At 41.8% G+C, this 18,138-nt stretch overlaps 1 protein-coding gene across 1 annotated transcript in view; it reads right to left on the bottom strand.

Annotated features, from left to right (window-relative positions):
• Positions 1–18,138, bottom strand: part of Etl1 (SWI/SNF-related, matrix-associated actin-dependent regulator of chromatin, subfamily a, containing DEAD/H box 1) — a 308,851-nt gene that overhangs the window by 36,032 nt on the left and 254,681 nt on the right. Inside the window, exon 15 of the mRNA XM_067139725.2 lies at positions 6,454–6,636. Within this exon, the coding sequence (XP_066995826.2) occupies positions 6,454–6,636 (183 nt within the window). The remainder of the gene's footprint in view (positions 1–6,453; positions 6,637–18,138) is intronic.

Here is an 18,138-nt window from a genome sequence, read left to right as displayed (position 1 = left end):
GCGAAAGACCGGTCGTCTAGCACGTTGGGCAGTGCGCATCTCAGCCTTCCAATTTCAAGCCCGCCACATTCATGGCACGGAAAACATTATGGCTGATGGCCTCAGCAGGATGTTCAATCCAGGCAGCTCTGACCCTCAATCAGAGCCAACTGACTCATCTCCCGAACAAGTATCAGCTTTTGTTAATGTAGTTCTCACCGACTCTCCCTTCCTTTTCAAGGATATATCCAAACATCAAGAGGACGATGCTGAGTTAAAAGGGATTATCGACAGGGTTAAATCCGGTGAGCATGTTAGCCCTATATTCTTAAGAATGGTGTCTTGTGTTGCCCTGCTCGTGGTCGTAGAGACCCCAAAATTGTAGTCCCAACTAACCTGGTCCCGGCTCTCTTCAAATATTTTCATGAATCCCCAGTGGGCGGTCATCTGGGTGTTTTCAAAACAAGAGAGAAGATTCATAACCACTTCATTTGGAAATCCATGGATAGTGAGATTCGTACACTTGTCAAGTCCTGTACGAATTGTAACATCAGCAAATCCAGCCCGAATACTCATCTAGGTCTCTTGTCTTCTGAGCAAGCTTCTCGCCCAATGGAAAGATTGTTCATAGACTATATCGGGCCCTTCCCGAGATCTCGGAATGGTCATCGTTTCAAACTTGTGTGTGTTGACGCTTTTTCGCGTTTTACGTGGCTGTTCTCCACTCGGATGGCTAACGCCATCACCACTATCTCGTGCTTGAAACAGATATTCGCCTCGTTTGGACCCTGTCAATTCTTGGTAAGTGATAACGCAAGAGCCTTTACTTCTGCCCAGTTCCGGAATTTCTGTTTTGATCTGTCCATTGCTCATGTAACCACTACCCCGTATTACCCGAAGCCCAATTATGCTGAGAGAGTGAATCATAACCTGCAATCTGCCCTCATTGCTTATCACTCCTCAGACAACTCCAAGTGGGATTCCTCATTAAATTGGTTGTCATTTGCATTTAACACTGCTGTCCATGAAAGCCACAAGCAAACCCCTGCTTCGTTAATGTTGGCTTTTACTCCAAATTCTCCTCTATCTAACCTAGGGTCAATTAATGATCTTCTGCCCGACGATGCCAGCCCAGAAAAGATCCGAGCTAATTGGCACAGTGCATGAAAGAACTTGAAGGTTTATTACGCTAAGGTCCAGCGTAATTACAACCACAGGCGAAGGCCGCACGAGCTCTCTGTGGGTGACCAGGTGTTTATTAAAACACATCCCGTCAGTAGTGCTGCGGACCATGTTAACAGTAAGTTGGCCCCCAGATTTCGAGGTCCCTGCACCATCTTAAAGTTCCTTACCCCGGTGACATTATTGGTGAGCGATCCCGAAAGGAAAAGGATCAGCAGAGTCCACCTCTCCCAGGTCAAGGTACCTTAAGTCTGGTAGGGAAGGGTAAACACCATTGTTGGTGACCATGTAGATTTAGTTGTTTAATGATAAGTTTATTGTAAGGTATTCATAAGGTTTTAATTATAAGGTAATAATAAGTTTTGTTGTAAGTTAGTTGTAAGTAACTGTGTAGGTGAATACTTTAGGTATCCTCTAGTGTAAAGGGTAGGTTGTAGTTTAGGGTCACTCCTTGGAATTGTTCCCCTCACTTTCAGGTTTAGGGTAAACTCATATAGTTTCCTTTCACACCCACCATAATCTTGTCAGATGTATTATAGATAGCAGTGCTTACCCCGGGGCTAGTGCCCTAATATCCCTGGTGTGCGAGGGAGAGTCCCTACTGCATACTTATTAAGCCACCCTTCGGGTGACTGCGCAAGAGCTATGAGCCCAGCAGCATTCTTTCCTTAAGTATTCCCCTGTCTGCTGCGCTTTGTTTGTGTTACAGTGGCTGCCGTGACCAGCTTCTTTGGACAGCAACCTGAAGTGCCAAGTTGGGAGGCACACTCTGTGCCTTGGGCGCTACCATGCCATACCACGATCCTGTGACGAGCGTCCTAATGGTGGCAGTCTGCCTGGACGGTGTCTCACCCTGAGGCTTATCTGGTGCAAGATACCACTGGACTGCAATTACATAGCTACATGGATCGGCCTGAAACTGAATGGAGGCTGGCGGCAAGCGGCCATGTCGGCAGCTGCATCATCAGCGAGAACCTGTGGCCTAGCTGTGCTGTGTCTGGTGTGGAAAAGTGGTGCAAAATACTGAGTCCATAACACGCCCAATAGGAGGCTTTGAACACTGTTTAGCAACAAGTGAGAAGTTCCTGGCTGAATAACATTTGGCGGAAAGAAAGTGTGTACATCCTTTGGTGGACAGAGTACAAATTGTCTAAACAATTGTAAAAGGTTCAGAAGGCATTTTGAAGATGTGATGCAACTATCCATGTAAATTTTTGTGATATTTATTGAATAGGTGGATCTATGAACACCTTTATTAATTTTTGAAAATTATTAGTGAATCGTGAAATCTTGGCTACTAAAAGGACCTGTGGTGTGCTGACAGTTTGTTTTGTTTGTTATCAGAAGGACTACTTCAAGAAATTGTGTGTGTTAGAATAATGTATCTTCACCATCTGCACTGTGTGGGAACATTTTATCGCTTTCTCCCCAAGGAAACTATGTCAATGGTCGGAGGGAGGAAGATGTCGCAGGTGAACAATATAGTGGAAGTGGAAAGTGTTTTTGAAGACTTTATTTGTAAAGTATGATATAATGTTTTGACATAACCTGTACTGTGTAATATTTGTAACATATGTATTTGTAAATAGTAGATTTCTATTCTGTACTTACTGGAAGTATCTAGAAAATTGTTGAACAGGGTGTGTGCCTTTTGTGGGTTATGTTTTCTAGAAGGAATTTTCTAACTATTCTGGAAATAGAAGATTCGCGAACGTGTGTATTCGAGAATGTTAGTTAAAGTTCGCGACGGAAGTAGGAATTGTGATTGGTGAACCTAGGAGGGGATGGGCGGACTCGGGCATTCTGATTGGCTACTCCAAGGCCAGAGTTTTCCTATATATAGTGAGCAAGGCAGCGTTCGCAAGAATTCAGTCTTGTCTTGGCCTGATCTGCCTTTAGTCTGTGTTGGTCTGCGTCGTGTGCTACGCCTCGCTTCTGGGATGGGGCACCCTCGGGTAAGCACTCTTACTTTCCGTTCCGGTTAAAGTTCCGTAATGTTCGGTTGCTATTTTGTATAGGAGTCTGCCCTAGCCTAACCTAGATTCGCCAAATTAATTGCTGTATTTACGACGCCTTAGCTTTTCTGCTGGGGTTCCCTGTTTGTTTTCAAGGCATTCCCATTTCTTACTTCGCTAAATATGTAGATTTTAATTTAATACATTTACATTGGGGTTTGCCTCTTGTAGTTCAGTGTCACTTGATATACGCTAGAGTTTAGGAGAGTACATTCACTTCACTGTAAATTGTAATTGTTTTTACGTTGCTTTTAACCTACTAACTTGCATTGTACTACTGGATTTGTAACTAGTTGTATAGTTGGCTTGAAGTTTGAAACTCGTAGTGATGCCCATTATCAAAGAAGCTTTAAGATATGTGTATCACGGAGCTTATAGTTCGTAAGTTGTAATTTGGTGGATTTTGTTCGGAATGTTTTTGTAAAATTTCACTTGTAAATAATATTTGTCAAATTTAAGGATCACGGCGATTTATTTTGGAATCTGCAATCTAAGCCATGTCCATGCCCTCGGTAGGTCCTGCCTGTTTCCACTTTCCTGGTTTATCATCCACTTGTTGGCCCTACTGATATTTCGTATTATGTTTTGGTTGACTGAGATCCGCGTAGGCCAGCTGATGTTTCCCTGAGTGTATAGTGTTTTCTGATAGTGTGTAGTTGCTCTTACTTCCCTCCTTTATTGTGTTTATTACTTGTTTTGTGTAACCACCGTAGTAAAGGTAACAATCTCTGCAAGGTGGGTCCCTCGCATGCTTACAGAGGAGCACAAAACCAAGCGTATGGCTGCAGCACTGACGTTTCTGGGACGTTATTCCAATGAAGGAGACTCTTTCTTGACTCGCACATCATTACTGGGGACGAAACATGGGTTTGTTATGCTTCACCTGCGAGTAAACGGCAGTTAATGGAGTGGCATCATGCTCATTCACCAACCAAACCAAAAAAAACCTCAAGAGAGTTCTGTCCACCAGGAAACTCATGGCAACCGTTTTCTGGGATCGCAGAGGAGTACTGCTCATTGATTTTATGGCCTGTGGAGACACAATTAATGCTAATGTGTATTGTGAAACATTAAAGAAATTTCGGCAGGCAATACAAAATCGACGGCGAGGTCTATTGTCTACAGGCGTTATTCTCTTTCATGACAATGCCAGACCTTATGCAGCTGCGAAAACACAACAACTTTTGCAGCAATTCAAGTGGGAAACCTTTGACCATCCCCCGTATAGCCAGGACTTGGCCCCTTCGGATTTTCATCTCTTTTACGAAGCTTAAAGACTTTCTGGCGGGAAAAAGATTTCACTGCGATGAACAACTTAAACGAGCCGTGACTACGTATCTCAATATGCTGGCGGCGGAGGACTATGACGCTGGAATACAAAAACTCGCCCCATGTTACGACAAATGCCTAAATTTGCTTGGAGATTATGTGGAGAAGTAGTGTAAAGTATGCTCTTTCCAATAAAAATGTGTGTATTTGTTAATATTTACTCCTGTGTCTTTATTGCACAAACGGGTACCACTTTCCGGATGGCCTTCGTACAAAAAATATTATGTTAGTGTCTATGATGCAGTTTTTGAAACTATGTTATTGGTGGCAAATTATATACCGGTAATTACTGATTACTTCCCTCTGAGCAAAGTATTGGTGATCCACCACTAGGAGAGACTTGTAGTCACTGGAGTCAATTTTGGAATTTGACAAAATACTATAAAATATATTCTTTTCAGGAATTCCATGACATGCAAATGGTGAAATTAACTGTAACCAGTGTTAGGATATGATTCGATTCTTCCAGGAAGAATGTCCTCCACAGAATAGTCTAACAGAATTATTTTCAATTCTGAAATATGGATCAGATAAAAGAGACACAAAATAGAAATTTTGTGGAAAACTATGATTATAAATCAATAAACCAACAAAGCATCAAAGATTTAATATGCTCCCTGCGTTGATTGTTTCATTTTACATCGCACAGGCCCACCAGTGACCTGATGATCTTAAGTTTGATTAGCACCTACTATGAACTCCAAAGCAATGCAGGTGCAATTGTTGATCATTGAGGGGACATTTCAACGTACTTATCTTCATGACAGTGTTCTGATGCTACAAGTGTGTGACCCAAAAATGACTCCAAAATCAAACGTTACTCTCTCGTTCATCATTTAGTGGGTTATGGGAAATTTTATATGCAAGGCTGTGTGCAAGGTCATCGTTCGGTATTGGAGAAAAGTCACTATCACTGTCATTGCTTTGTTCCAAACAGTGAGCAATTCGCACAGGTTCTAGTGTCGTCCTAACCGCATTCCTTCCCGCACCACTGGACGTGATCATATTATTCCTTGAGGACATTAAGATATTCAGTATTATGAACATCTATAACTATTACAGTCTGGCTCCATGACTAAATGGTTAGCGTGCTGGCCTTTGGTCAAAGGGGTCCTGGGTTCGATTCCCGGCAGGGTCAGAAATTTTAACCGTCTTTGTTTAATTTCTCCGGCATGGGGGCTGGGTGTATGCGTTGTCTTCTTCATCATCATTTCATCCTCATCATGGCGCGCATGTCGCCTACGGACGTCAAATCAAAAGACCTGCACCTGGCGAGCCGAACATGTCCTCAGACACTCCAAGAATTAGTCATCTGCCATTTTTTTAATATAACTATTACAGTAAATAAAAATATGAAAACTAATACTTGCTTAACTTAGAACAATGTAAAAAAGATGCCAAGTATTCAGCAACCAACTATCTTCTCAAGTCTGAAACTGGCATCATTCACCGTAAGAATGCAAAATGGTTCCCGCAAAAGAAAGAAAAAAAGTTATAAAACAATTGGAACAAAGGGTGACCAAAAGTGATATGAACATACTAAACATGCATAAAAATCATTTGGGTTACTGATAGTATACCTCGATCCTTTACTTCATTATGAACAAAATATGTAGGCCTACTGTTATTTATTTTGCAATTTTGAGAAGTTTCCAAAATCAGCATGTACAGATAAGAATAATATACATTGGGACATATGGCGCACTGAACTGCAAGGAACTATAAATAATTACAGAGATTAATTGCCATACAAAATGATAATAAAAGAATTGGAGCTGGCATAAAAGATTTTCTTAGGTAACAAATTACTTGAAGAGTTGAATAATTAGACCCAGTATCACCAATCATATAATCAACATGGTGTTCTTCAAGAATGTGAATGGAAAAAAGAACAATCTATCGTCCTAATTTCTAAGAATCCATGATTTAAAGAAGAAAACTGTCTTACCTAGACTGGCCAACACGATGACAACGATCTTCAGCTTGTTTATCATTATAAGGGTTGAAGTCTATATCATGTACAATAACTGTATCGGCAGCCGTCAAATTTATACCCATACCACCAGCTCGAGTGGATAACAAGAATACAAATATAGACTCATCCTCATTATAGGAATCTATTAGTTCCTGCCTGGAACACAAAATAAAAATATTTATATTAGTTTAAAAAAAATCAACTTCTGTTATCACATTTGGTAAAAGCTTGGTCCAATTAAAACAAACATTTGAAAATAAAGTATTCTGAACACTTAATAACACACACAATGCCATAACTCGAACTGTAAGATGATTAATATCTTCAAACTTTTATAACTTGAACACAATTATATTACTCATATGCTCATACATCAAACTCTTGCCACTAATTCTACATCACTTTCTTCTACAACTGGAAAGTTATAATTTGGTATTAAATTATTTTTGTTCAGTCCTTCAAATCTCAACTGTGGTTGCAACCCTTCAGGAACTGAAATGTAGTCCTAAGTCCATTAGCTGGCCATACATGGAAAGGAATTGTGACAGACGAGGCCTTTTGTGACGCATTCCGACAGGCTAGGACTGCTCGTTAGTGAGCAAGATCAGTTCGAGGCGCTATCTGCTACAGGCGAGACCTGTTGTCAGCGCCTCAATGGAAAGACCTGGCCTCACAGATCAAGCCTCATGTGATGAAAGCATAGAGTGGACAAAGGCACTGCTAGAGAAATTTATTGAAATGTACAAAGAGCGGCCGTGTCTCTGACAATTAAAACGTGAGGTGTCGCAATCAAGCGTTCTTCAGAATCCTCCTCTCTTCAGCTTAGAAGCTACAATATCCACAGTAAATACGCTTTCAACTAGACTGTTCTCCAGTAATAGCTACGCAAAACAAGCCATTTTTTACTAGTGACTTTACGTTGCACCGACACAGGTAGGTCTTATGGCGACGATGGGATAGGGAAGGGCTAGGAGTTGGAAGGAAGCGGCCATGGTTTTAATTACGGTACAGATCCAGCATTTGCCTGGTGTGAAAATTGGAAACCACAGAAAACCAGCGAGGGCTGCCGACAGAGGGATTTGAACCCACTATCTCCCGGATGCAAGCTCACAGCCGCATGCCCCTCGCCCGGTACATGCTTACCTAACAGCATATCATAATCGCTGTGGTCCATTCTTGTAATCGTCCGGTTCATTTTCTCTCAGGTGCTATCAGGCTCATGTAACTAAAACTGTCTAGCTCTCCTATTCATGATTTCATTCACTTAGATCGATTTTACTGTCTGCATAATTTAACATATAGCAAAATGCACATTCCAACAACCGCAACAGCAATTTTTCTTTTCCTCTGGACACTGTCTGCTTCGATGTCCATCGCTCAATTCTAAGTACGGCAGACCCGACCGGCAAGTTTTTCAAACTAGTTTGAAAGACCAGCGGATGAGGTTTGGCCTGCCGAGAACAAAGGGATCATTCCATTAACGGGAGGGTCTGGAATGTTGACAGATTATGTTGCACAACACGACAGGCTTGGTGTCACAGTTGATGGCGAGCAGCAGGCCGGGTCTCTGAAGGTCACGCCTGGCAGGCGGTCTGTCGGATCTGGCCCCAAAGGCGAGGCCTGCGAAAAAATCTGTCCGTGTATGGCCAGCTATTCGGTCATATTATGACACAATGTTCTTTAAAAGAACGTTTATTTTATTACATTAAATAACATTAAATATTTCAACTCTGAATATTAGAGGTGGTCATCAATAACACTAATACACAGAGTGGTTGCAAAGTTGGAAAAGCTCTTGCAGATAACTATCATCACTGTATTCGAACCATAAATAATCACTGATGCCTTAAGGGAATATCGTCAACACAAAAAGTATACAAGGAAGTTCATGGACTTATGCTCAAATGATTCTCTAAGCAGACAGACAGTCATTCTAACAGGTTCTGCTCATGGATTTATAATGGACTGTACTATTAGAACGCTGGCCCCGCAGTCTAGGGGTAGTGTGCCTGCCTCTTACTCGGAGAGCCCGGATTCGATTCCTGACCAGGTCAGGGATTTTTACCTGAATCTGAGGGCTGGCTCGAGGTCCATCAGCCTACATGATTACAACTGAGGAGCTATCTGATGGTGAGATGGTGGCCCCGGTCAAGAAAGCCAAGAATAACGGCCAAGAGGACCCGTGGTGCTGACCACACGACACCTCGTAATCTGCAGGCCTTTGGGCTGAGCAGCGGTCACTTGGTAGGCCAGGCCCTTTGGGGCTCTTCCGCCATGTTTTTTTCTTTTAAAAACTGTACCATTAGAACAGAAGGTTCTGAAACCCACTGAATTGCTGTTAATAAAGAAAAGTGTGATGGCTATGAGGAAATGTACGAGTTAACATTTAGCTCCTTAGCTGCATTGTCAGTGATGAAACCTTCAGTTCAGATGGTCCCTGGTTCTATTTCAGGCTAGGCTGGGGATATTAATTGTGTATTGTTAATTCCTCTTACCCAAGGACTGGGTGTTTGTCCCAACATACTCCCTCTTCATATACCGTACCTATACACACATCACACTATCAACCACTACAGAAACATGCAATAGTGCATACATCTCCACACAGGGTTGGCATCGGGAAGGACATCCAGCCATAAAACAGGGCAAAATCCACACCAAGTGTCGATCCCTGGAAGAAGAGGACGAAGAAGATAAAGAAGAAGAAAGAAAGAAAGAAAGAAAAAGTATAACATTCACAGAAGTAGTGGGGTCTTACACAGTTGGCGCTAAAGGGACAATAACACCCATATTTTTGGAGTTCTGCAAGCTGTTCAGATGGAATAATTTATGAACATGGTGGCCTTGGCAATATAAAGGGGGTAAAACAATTTGTATACCATTTACAAATATTTGAGGAAATATTAAGACAAGAAATACATCCTTTTTAGGTTTAGTAAATTCTGTTCACTTTCTAACTTTTGAATATGCAACCTCAAATCTACCCTGTCATCAAGTAATTACATATATAACCTGAATGTATCTGATGACAACTGATTAATTCTATCAAAACCCAATGATGCATTTAAGTAAGTAAAAATATAAGAGGCTTGCTAACATTGGAGTATTAACAGGAGAGGAGAGCACTGGTCTGAATACGTTAGGATATGGTCTGGGGACATAAGCCCACAGGTTAGGGCCAAGAAGCAGCCAACAGGCCTCTACAATCCCATGGGATACAGGTAAAATATGACAAATTCAAAAGGCATAGTTTTTTTATTTTTACCGAATGTGGCAGCCCTGGGGCCAGATATGATGCGAGCTCTATTGGAGACAATAGGAAATTTGTCATCATCACAGCTGGCCCAAGACAGCCACCAAAAAAAAAAAAAAAGTGTGTCATATATCTTATATACAGTGTCTCTGTTTTAACTGTTCTGTATAAGTAAGAATAGTTATACGGGCAGGTCAGTGGGTCCCTGGCAAGCACAAAGAAAGGATATTTCCTCTATGCTCCTTCAGGTTTCATTTCATGTCATGTCATGTCATTTTCTACACTTTTTTTACCCACAATTGAACAGCGGAGAAGTTCTATGCATGTAAGGAAGGCTGATGGAAAGTAAATTTTAATATTAATATAACACTAGATCTATCATCTCTATATACTACATCACTAGGGAGAAGATGCTGATGACCTAAAAAAAAAAATCACTAAAATGATCAATAAAAAGCCCTTAATTTTTTGAAAAAAATTGCTATGAAATAAGTAAAAAATTACTTTAAAATATTTAACCAAACTGAATTCTGGTAACTGTGTAACAATGGTTTTACAAATAATATATCCCTGTTCTACTCACTGCACATCTCTTGTTTTTACAGATTTTTTTAATAACTTGCTTTATGTTGCATCAACACAAGCAGGCTTTATGGCGATGATAAGATAGGACAGGGCTAAGAGTGGAAATGAAGCGACCGTGGCCTAACTAAGGAAGTTCCAAAGTTCCATGTGTGTAAAGAAGCCTGAGAGAAAGCATTTGCCTGGTGTGAAAATGGGAAACCATGGAAAACCATCTTCAGGCCAATCGACAGTGGGGTTCGAACCCACCATCTACCTGACCCAAGCTGCGTGGCCACTTGCTCGGTCAGAAATAATAATAATAATTATTATTATTTACTTAAAAATGTATATATGAACATACATAATGATTTGTTGGATGTAGTGCTAGCATTTGCCCCCTGAAAAAAATAAAAAGACACATCCTGGGAACACTTGTTACAGCTCTGAGATGTTTTTCTCACTTAACGTGCTGTTGAACAACAAACTTCCTTTCTGCACTCTAACACTGCACAATTTACAAAATAAAACACACCCATCTGTTGAAATCACATCTTTTGCAATTTCACTCACTAGCACTTTGTAGTGGTTTCACTTCTGGTATTTTTCTTGCACAGAACTACTTTGGAGGATAGTTTGGTACTGAAGTGGAAAGTTACAAAACTGTTGTTCCCAATTCTTTCTCGTTTCCATTTGTTCTTGGCCTTGAGGTACACAGGGGTAGAGGGCTGGCTGTAGGGGTGGGTGCGCAAGCTGGTGCATTCCCTGTGCTTGAGACTAGTTAGGAAATTTTTGCAACGTCCTGATGCAAGAAAAAAAAAAAAAAAAAAAAAAAAAAGACATTAAACCACATCCGCCCCATGCCCATGTACACCACACTTAGTGGTAAATCTGTAATTTTATTCCATATGTGAGCTTTCCTACTTCATAACATTTTGTCTGGTTATTTATGGTATTATGTTGCCTTACAATCTCTAACAAAATGGTAACTTCATATGAACTGAAGTTAGCAGTACATTTTGAATCATACTATTAATTTATGTTGCTGATAACCTAGAAAACTACTTGAGTAACAGTACGGTTTATGAACAAATGACTAGGATTCAATGCGTGTGCGCAAGCCTTGACAACTTTCTAGTTACGTGGGAATATCCAGGTAAGTAAAGCTGAATAAGGAAGTGCTACAGTGAAACTCACAGGGCCGATTGCAGAAACGGTATTTAGACGATGTTTACGGTTAAACAATGCCTAAGTATGGCTGCCGCATTGCAGAGACGTTATTTATCACAGACACTGTCTAAAACCGACGTTCAACCGGTCATGTTTAAACACTGCCGAGAGCACTGTTTAACCTCAAATGAGAGGAGTGAATCACAATAAGAGGTTATGTACCATGAAATATGTAATATGTATTATCATGTTGAGACGATTCCGGGAAGAAAGGTTAGTCCGACGGCCTCTCTGTGGGTCGCCCGCTGCTAAATCGCAGCAATTCGTTTGACATGCACGGGGAGATAGATCTTAGAATAAGGTTTCGCTTTTCGAGATTTGTTTCTTGAGACTGACAAAGTGACCGTCCGGTAACTGTCAACTTGAATACAATTCTTGGCAACCGATATCTTTTATTATATACGTGGTGTAATTTCCACGGAATTATAGGTCATTTCGACTACATACGGAACATATCAGAATTACGTGTCCCGATCGTCAGAGGGCTGTCACATACCGGTACATCAACCGGGAGGGATTCACTTATATTTACTGCTAAGTAAACACACATAATAGTGAAAACTAACAAGTAGGTTGTATGGGTTTTTTAATATATATGATTGTATAAGTTTTCGGCAACTATCAAATAGGAAAAGGCAAGTGGTGGTGATTATTGTTTAAAGAGGAGGACTGGGGAAGAAGAGCCGTGGCCATAACAACAGACCTAGTATTTGCCTGGTGTAAAAATAGGGAAACTACGGAAAACAATTTTCACGGCTGCCGATGATGCGCTTCGAACCTACAATCTCCAGAATGCAAGCTACATCTATATGGCCCGTACAATACACTCGGTTATACATTACTGTTGCTTCATCTTCCCTTCGTCGAAGCTATCGTATTTATGAGTAGATTACACTCAACTGTACCAACGCTATAATCAAAGCTACACTTCCCGTAGTGTTTAAGCCAAAGCAAAAGCCTTGATCTCACTAAACTTCTACTTCAAATCAAATCAAAATCTCTTTATTTGCAAATGAGGTGTCTACCTCGGTGGCAAATGGTACACTAAAATACATTGTCAAGCACTAAATAGTAAATTAACAATAGAATAAAATTTTCCTATAATACAAAACAATTTACACTAACAAATTTTTTTCTATTAAACACACAGCTCATCCTTAATAAATTTATATTGCTTACAAAATTCTACTTATATCATCTCCTGTACTACTTAAAAATATAGTCATCTGATATACAGTATGTGGAATTACTTCAAATGATACTATACAACTGGTATAAGATTAAACTTTACACTGCATTTATTTACTTTTTTTTTTTTTTTTAACCCATTCTGGAACCTAAGCAGCATAACGACCTGCTGCGTCTTAACCAGAGCCCCTTTTGCCACCAATTTTCAGAGTTCCTGAAGGGCCTTCACAGCTACCGTAGCGGTCCCAGGGCCAATAAATCTACTGACATCAGGTTGATGTATTTGAGCACCTTCAAATACCACCGGACTATGCCAGGATCAAACCTGCCAAGTTGGGGACAGAAGGATAGCACCCTAACCGTCTGAGCCACTCAGCCTGGCACAATACATTCTGTTCCAAAATATGTTTACTTTCTTAAGAGTTGCATACCATGAGAATGGGTTCTGTTATTTTAAGTAAGGACTGTTTTGTTGTAGACATTAGTAGTTCGTAGCTCTGTTGCTAACCTGCATGGTTCTGTTCTGCGCTTGCTCAAATGTTCAAGATTATCGACTCGCCCGCCCTGTGCGAAGTTTGGCAAGGAACCTGTCTGCTGCAGACATTCACCGGCAGATTTGCGAAGTATACAGTGCTAATGCCATGAGTGAAGGTAAAGTGCGTAAGTGGTTACAAGACTTCAAAAATGGCTGCGACAGCGTCCATGATGAGGTCCGCTCCGGTTAACCGTCTCTGATCACAGACGATTTGGTGGCTTCAGTTGAAGCGAAGATTCGTGAGGACAGACACCAAACATCACCTCAGCGGCAACCACTACAATAATACCAATATAAATGGTCCGTTATTGGACATTATACATTTTCCAGCTAACTCATTCCTGGTTGCCAGCGTTTCGCCCTTGTGTGCTAGATTGGGCTCATCAGTTGGTACCTAGCACGCCTACCAAGACGCTGGCTAGTGCATACCATGGAGGCCACTGCGTAGGCTACTTGGAGCCACCGGCAGTGCCACTGCACTATGAGAGACTTTGTCTCTTTACCAAAAATTGATGCCTGCTTGGCTATCAGATGATATAGATGTTGATTCCCATAGGGAACCACTACAATGATGACGACGAAGTGAAAACGCCGTGAACTCTTGGTTATCGGAGCAGGCGGCAAGTTACTATGAAGAGGGTATTCAAAACTTAGTTGTAAGGTATGATGAGTGTTTAAACAAACTTAGCGGCTATGTTAAAAAATAGAATGAAGTATGTAGAATTTGCAAATAAATGTGGTGTTTGAAAATCGTCTTTTGTTGTGTAATTATTTTCAAACGGCCCTTACTTAAAAAAAAAACACCTCGTAGTACTGGTGTCCAGAGTAACAAAAAATAAGGAGGGCATGGTTTAATCAGCTGAATTTGGTGTTGAAACGATTTGACCTATTACACAAAATTTACAAAAGTCTGGAGAACAGAACTGCTCTCAAGATTGTCAGCTAGCAAAGTGAAGAACAGGCCAATTCCTCAGCTCTACACACTAGTGTGATATTTATCTGCCTGCCCGATGACCCTGACAGTGAGAAGTTTACTTCTTTCCCATTAAGCGAGTGACTACTTTTTATCCACTCTGTCAAAACAAGCTTCCCCTTCCCTTCCTGTCCCTTCACAAAGAAGCCAAAATCTGTATTTATTTTCTCTTTTGATGAAATCTGGGACAGTTCTGTGTCCCGGAGAGCTGGAACAAATCACTGTAATCTGGTAACAGAATGAGTAGAAGAATTAGTGTCGTCATACTTTGAACTGAAGTGATCCATCACTGCATGGCATTAGTGTATGCTACAATGACTGATTATACCACATTCCGCTTTCAAAAGTTTTCATATTTAATCAAACACAATCTCCTATGACCTGTCAATGAACTTCTGGTAGGCCACTAACCAGCTTTGTTCTATATTTTAAAGTATTATTGATCGTTGTTAAACAGAAAAAAACTTTTAAAGGAGCTTGTTTACTTTAAGTTCAAAATACATCCAAAAGATTACATACAAATCTGAATTGAAATTTTGTAAAACTCGCCATCAGCAGGTGTCCACCGCTTTGGAAAGATTGCAAGCAGACTTAGCCGATTTCTGAGCTTGAAAGTCTCTCCAGATTTCTTTTGTCCTGAAGAAGAATTGACTCTTCATGTAGTAAAATCAGTTTGTCTTGGCGGGCTGAAAGAATGCCTAATGCAGGGTATTGTATTGTATCACAATCTACAACCCGGAATGAAACACAATGGCTTAATTATTATTTAACGAACACTTATAACACACTCACTGCTTGATATCACACACAAGGAACGTTCTCGACACTGTATTTGTCTTTTGAATTGAAAAATTCAAATGGCGTATGACTTTTAGTGCTGAGAGTGTCCGAGTGTCCATGGTATGCACTAGCCAGCGTCTTGGTAGGTGTGCTAGGTACCAACTGATGAGCCCAGCCTAGCACACGGGAGCGAAACACTGGCAACCAGAAATGAGTTAGCTGGAAAATTTATTATGTCCACTAACGGACCATTTATATTGGTATTATAAATTTACTCATTTGGAACAAATATTTCAGATTCCCTATGGGAATCAACATGTATATCATCTGATGGCCAAGCAGGCATCAATTTTTGGTAGTGAGACAAAGTCTCTCATAGTGCATTGGCACTGCCAGTGGCTACAATTAGCCTACGCAGTGGCCTCCACGGTATGCACTAGCCAGCGCCTTGGTAGGTGTGGTAGGTACCAAATGATGAGCCCAGCCTAGCACACAGGGGCGAAATGCTGGCAACCAGGAATGAGTTAGCTGGAAAATTTATAATGTCCAATAACGGACCATTTATATTGGTATTATCAGTAATGCTCACAGCGCTGAATGGCGGCTGACTCACTAACCACCACGAATAAGGGAGAGAGTAAAGACACTATTTCTTTGTACTCATTATGCCGGTTCTGTCCCAGAAAATTCACTGTGTATAACAAACCTAAATGGAAAAGAACAAAGAAGTGATGAATAGTCATATAAATATGAAAACAGAATACATATAAAAAGTGAGCATGGGAGGATGGAGCAACAGAAAGACAAGAAAAGGATACATGGGGTCTCAGTAAGTAATAATGTATCTTCTCCTTGTGAAGCTAAGAAGCAGAAACGAGCTCACGGAGACAGAGAAGAAAAGGATGATCACAAGAAATGAAATGTCCACCTATTCAATACATATCCGAGGATTGGGGCAAAAGTCATGGCAACGATTTTTTTTCTTGTAGATATGTGAACGAATCACAAATGTATATGTGTCGCGTGGAAGTTCTGCAGGCATACTGCATATGCAGAACAACAGATGGCTCTGCGATTGCTGGTAGTAGCACAGCGAGGGCTGTGAAATCAGTCAGTTGGTGAGTGTCGTGCGAGATGGAAGCAACCTGCGTTGAGCAGCGCACTTACATCAAAATAGCCGTTCTCCGAGGGAGAAGTGCGATGGAATGTCACAGTGAATTAGTGGCAGCCCTTGGGAATAATGTCCTATCATACCGTACAGTAGTATGGTGGGTAGGAAAGTTTCAACAAGGACGTGTGTCAACCAGTGATGAGCAACGTTCGGGACTACCTGTCAGTGTGCGGACCGACGTGGCACGTACCATCATCGAGCAGCTCCGGATGAAGACAGACGATGGACGCTACTGGAGTTACAGAGGGCAAGTGGCATCGAGAAACGCACCGTCCACAGGATATTGCGTAATGAGCTGCAACTGCGCAAAATCGCATCGAGGTGGGTACCGCATGCAATGACGGAAGTTCAAAGGTGGGTGTGCTATGCAATATGCTCCAACCACTTTGCATGCTGACACCAGGACGGCGATCAATTCTTGCCACGAATAATCGCCATAGATGAATTTTGGGCCAGGGTATACGAACCAGAACTGAAACGTGAGTCTGCGGAGTGGCGACATGCTGGATCACCAAGGAGGCAGAAAGTCCTTTCAGAATCATTCCCCAGTCAAATTGATGGTGATCGTAGTGTATGACGTCAGGGGTGTCATTGTCTGCCACTTTGTTCCACATGGCAGAACAGTGACTGCACAGTACTACAGGGACTTCCTGGTACGACAGGTATGACGTGGCGTTCAGAAGATATGTCCGGATCTTGTGGACAGTGCAATAATTCTGCACGACAATGCAAAACCACATAAAGCAGAGTGTGTAGGGCAGCTACTGCGACATTGGGGATGGGAAGAATTGGAGCACCCACCGTACTCTTCCGACGTTTCGCCCTCATTCGAAAGATTAAGGAACCACTACATGGTAGGCGGTTTGCAACACGAGAGGACATTGCTAATGCTGTGCGCCAACAGGTGACCCGATTCACACATGGTGCGGCAAATGCTGAGGCAGATGGTATTCAACGCCTCCCACATCGTTGGCAGCGTGTGGTGTCAGTAGCAGGGTACTACTTTGAGGGTCTTTAGGCCCAGGTTTGTCATGTCAACTTTATGTGTACTGTGTTGTCATTCCTTTGCACCGGCAAGGCCATATTGCCCTGTATACTACCGTAATAAATTAGTGTGCTACAATATTTCAGTGCTATTAATTGTCAACACATGTAGTTAACACCTTGTCCTTTCGTCTGTATATGTCTCATTTTCCAACCGGACTGGTATCTTAAAAAAAAAGTTGCCATGACTTTTGCCCCAACCCTCGCATAATTTATTAATCTCTTTAGATTATTTTACATAACTGTTGGTACATGCTTCAGCTCCTTTGTGCCATTATCAGCCATTAAAATTTCATAATTGACTAAGATATACACTGACTGACAGTGACAATGCAACACCAAGGAGGAGTGGTTCGAAATGGATGAAAGTTGGGGAAAAAACAGAGACGGCACGGATGAATAATTGATGTTTATTTCAAACCGATATGCAGGTTACACAATGCGCACAGCATCGACTCAGTAGGATGCAGGACCACCGCGAGCGGCGATGCACGCAGAAACACGTCGAGGTACAGTGTCAATAAGAGTGCGGATGGTGTCCTGAGGGATGGTTCTCCATTCTCTGTCAACCATTTGCCACAGATGGTCGTCCGTACGAGGCTGGGGCAGAGTTTGCAAACGGCGTCCAATGAGATCCCACACGTGTTCGATTGGTGAGAGATCCGGAGAGTACGCTGGCCACGGAAGCATCTGTACACCTTGCAGAGCCTGCTGGGAGATGCGAGCAGTGTGTGGGCGGGCATTATCCTGCTGAAACAGAGCATTGGGCAGCCCCTGAAGGTACGGGAGTGCCACCGGCCGCAGCACATGCTGCACGTAGCGGTGGGCATTTAACGTGCCTTGAACACGCACTAGAGGTGACGTGGAATCATACGCAATAGCGCCCCAAACCATGATGCTGCGTTGTCTAGCGGTAGGGCGCT

This window comes from Anabrus simplex, chromosome 2 (assembly GCF_040414725.1).
Source record: "Anabrus simplex isolate iqAnaSimp1 chromosome 2, ASM4041472v1, whole genome shotgun sequence".
NCBI classification, from domain to species: domain Eukaryota; kingdom Metazoa; phylum Arthropoda; class Insecta; order Orthoptera; family Tettigoniidae; genus Anabrus; species Anabrus simplex.
The sequence above is the reverse complement of the archived record's forward strand: the minus strand, read 5'-3'. Positions and strand labels throughout refer to the sequence as shown.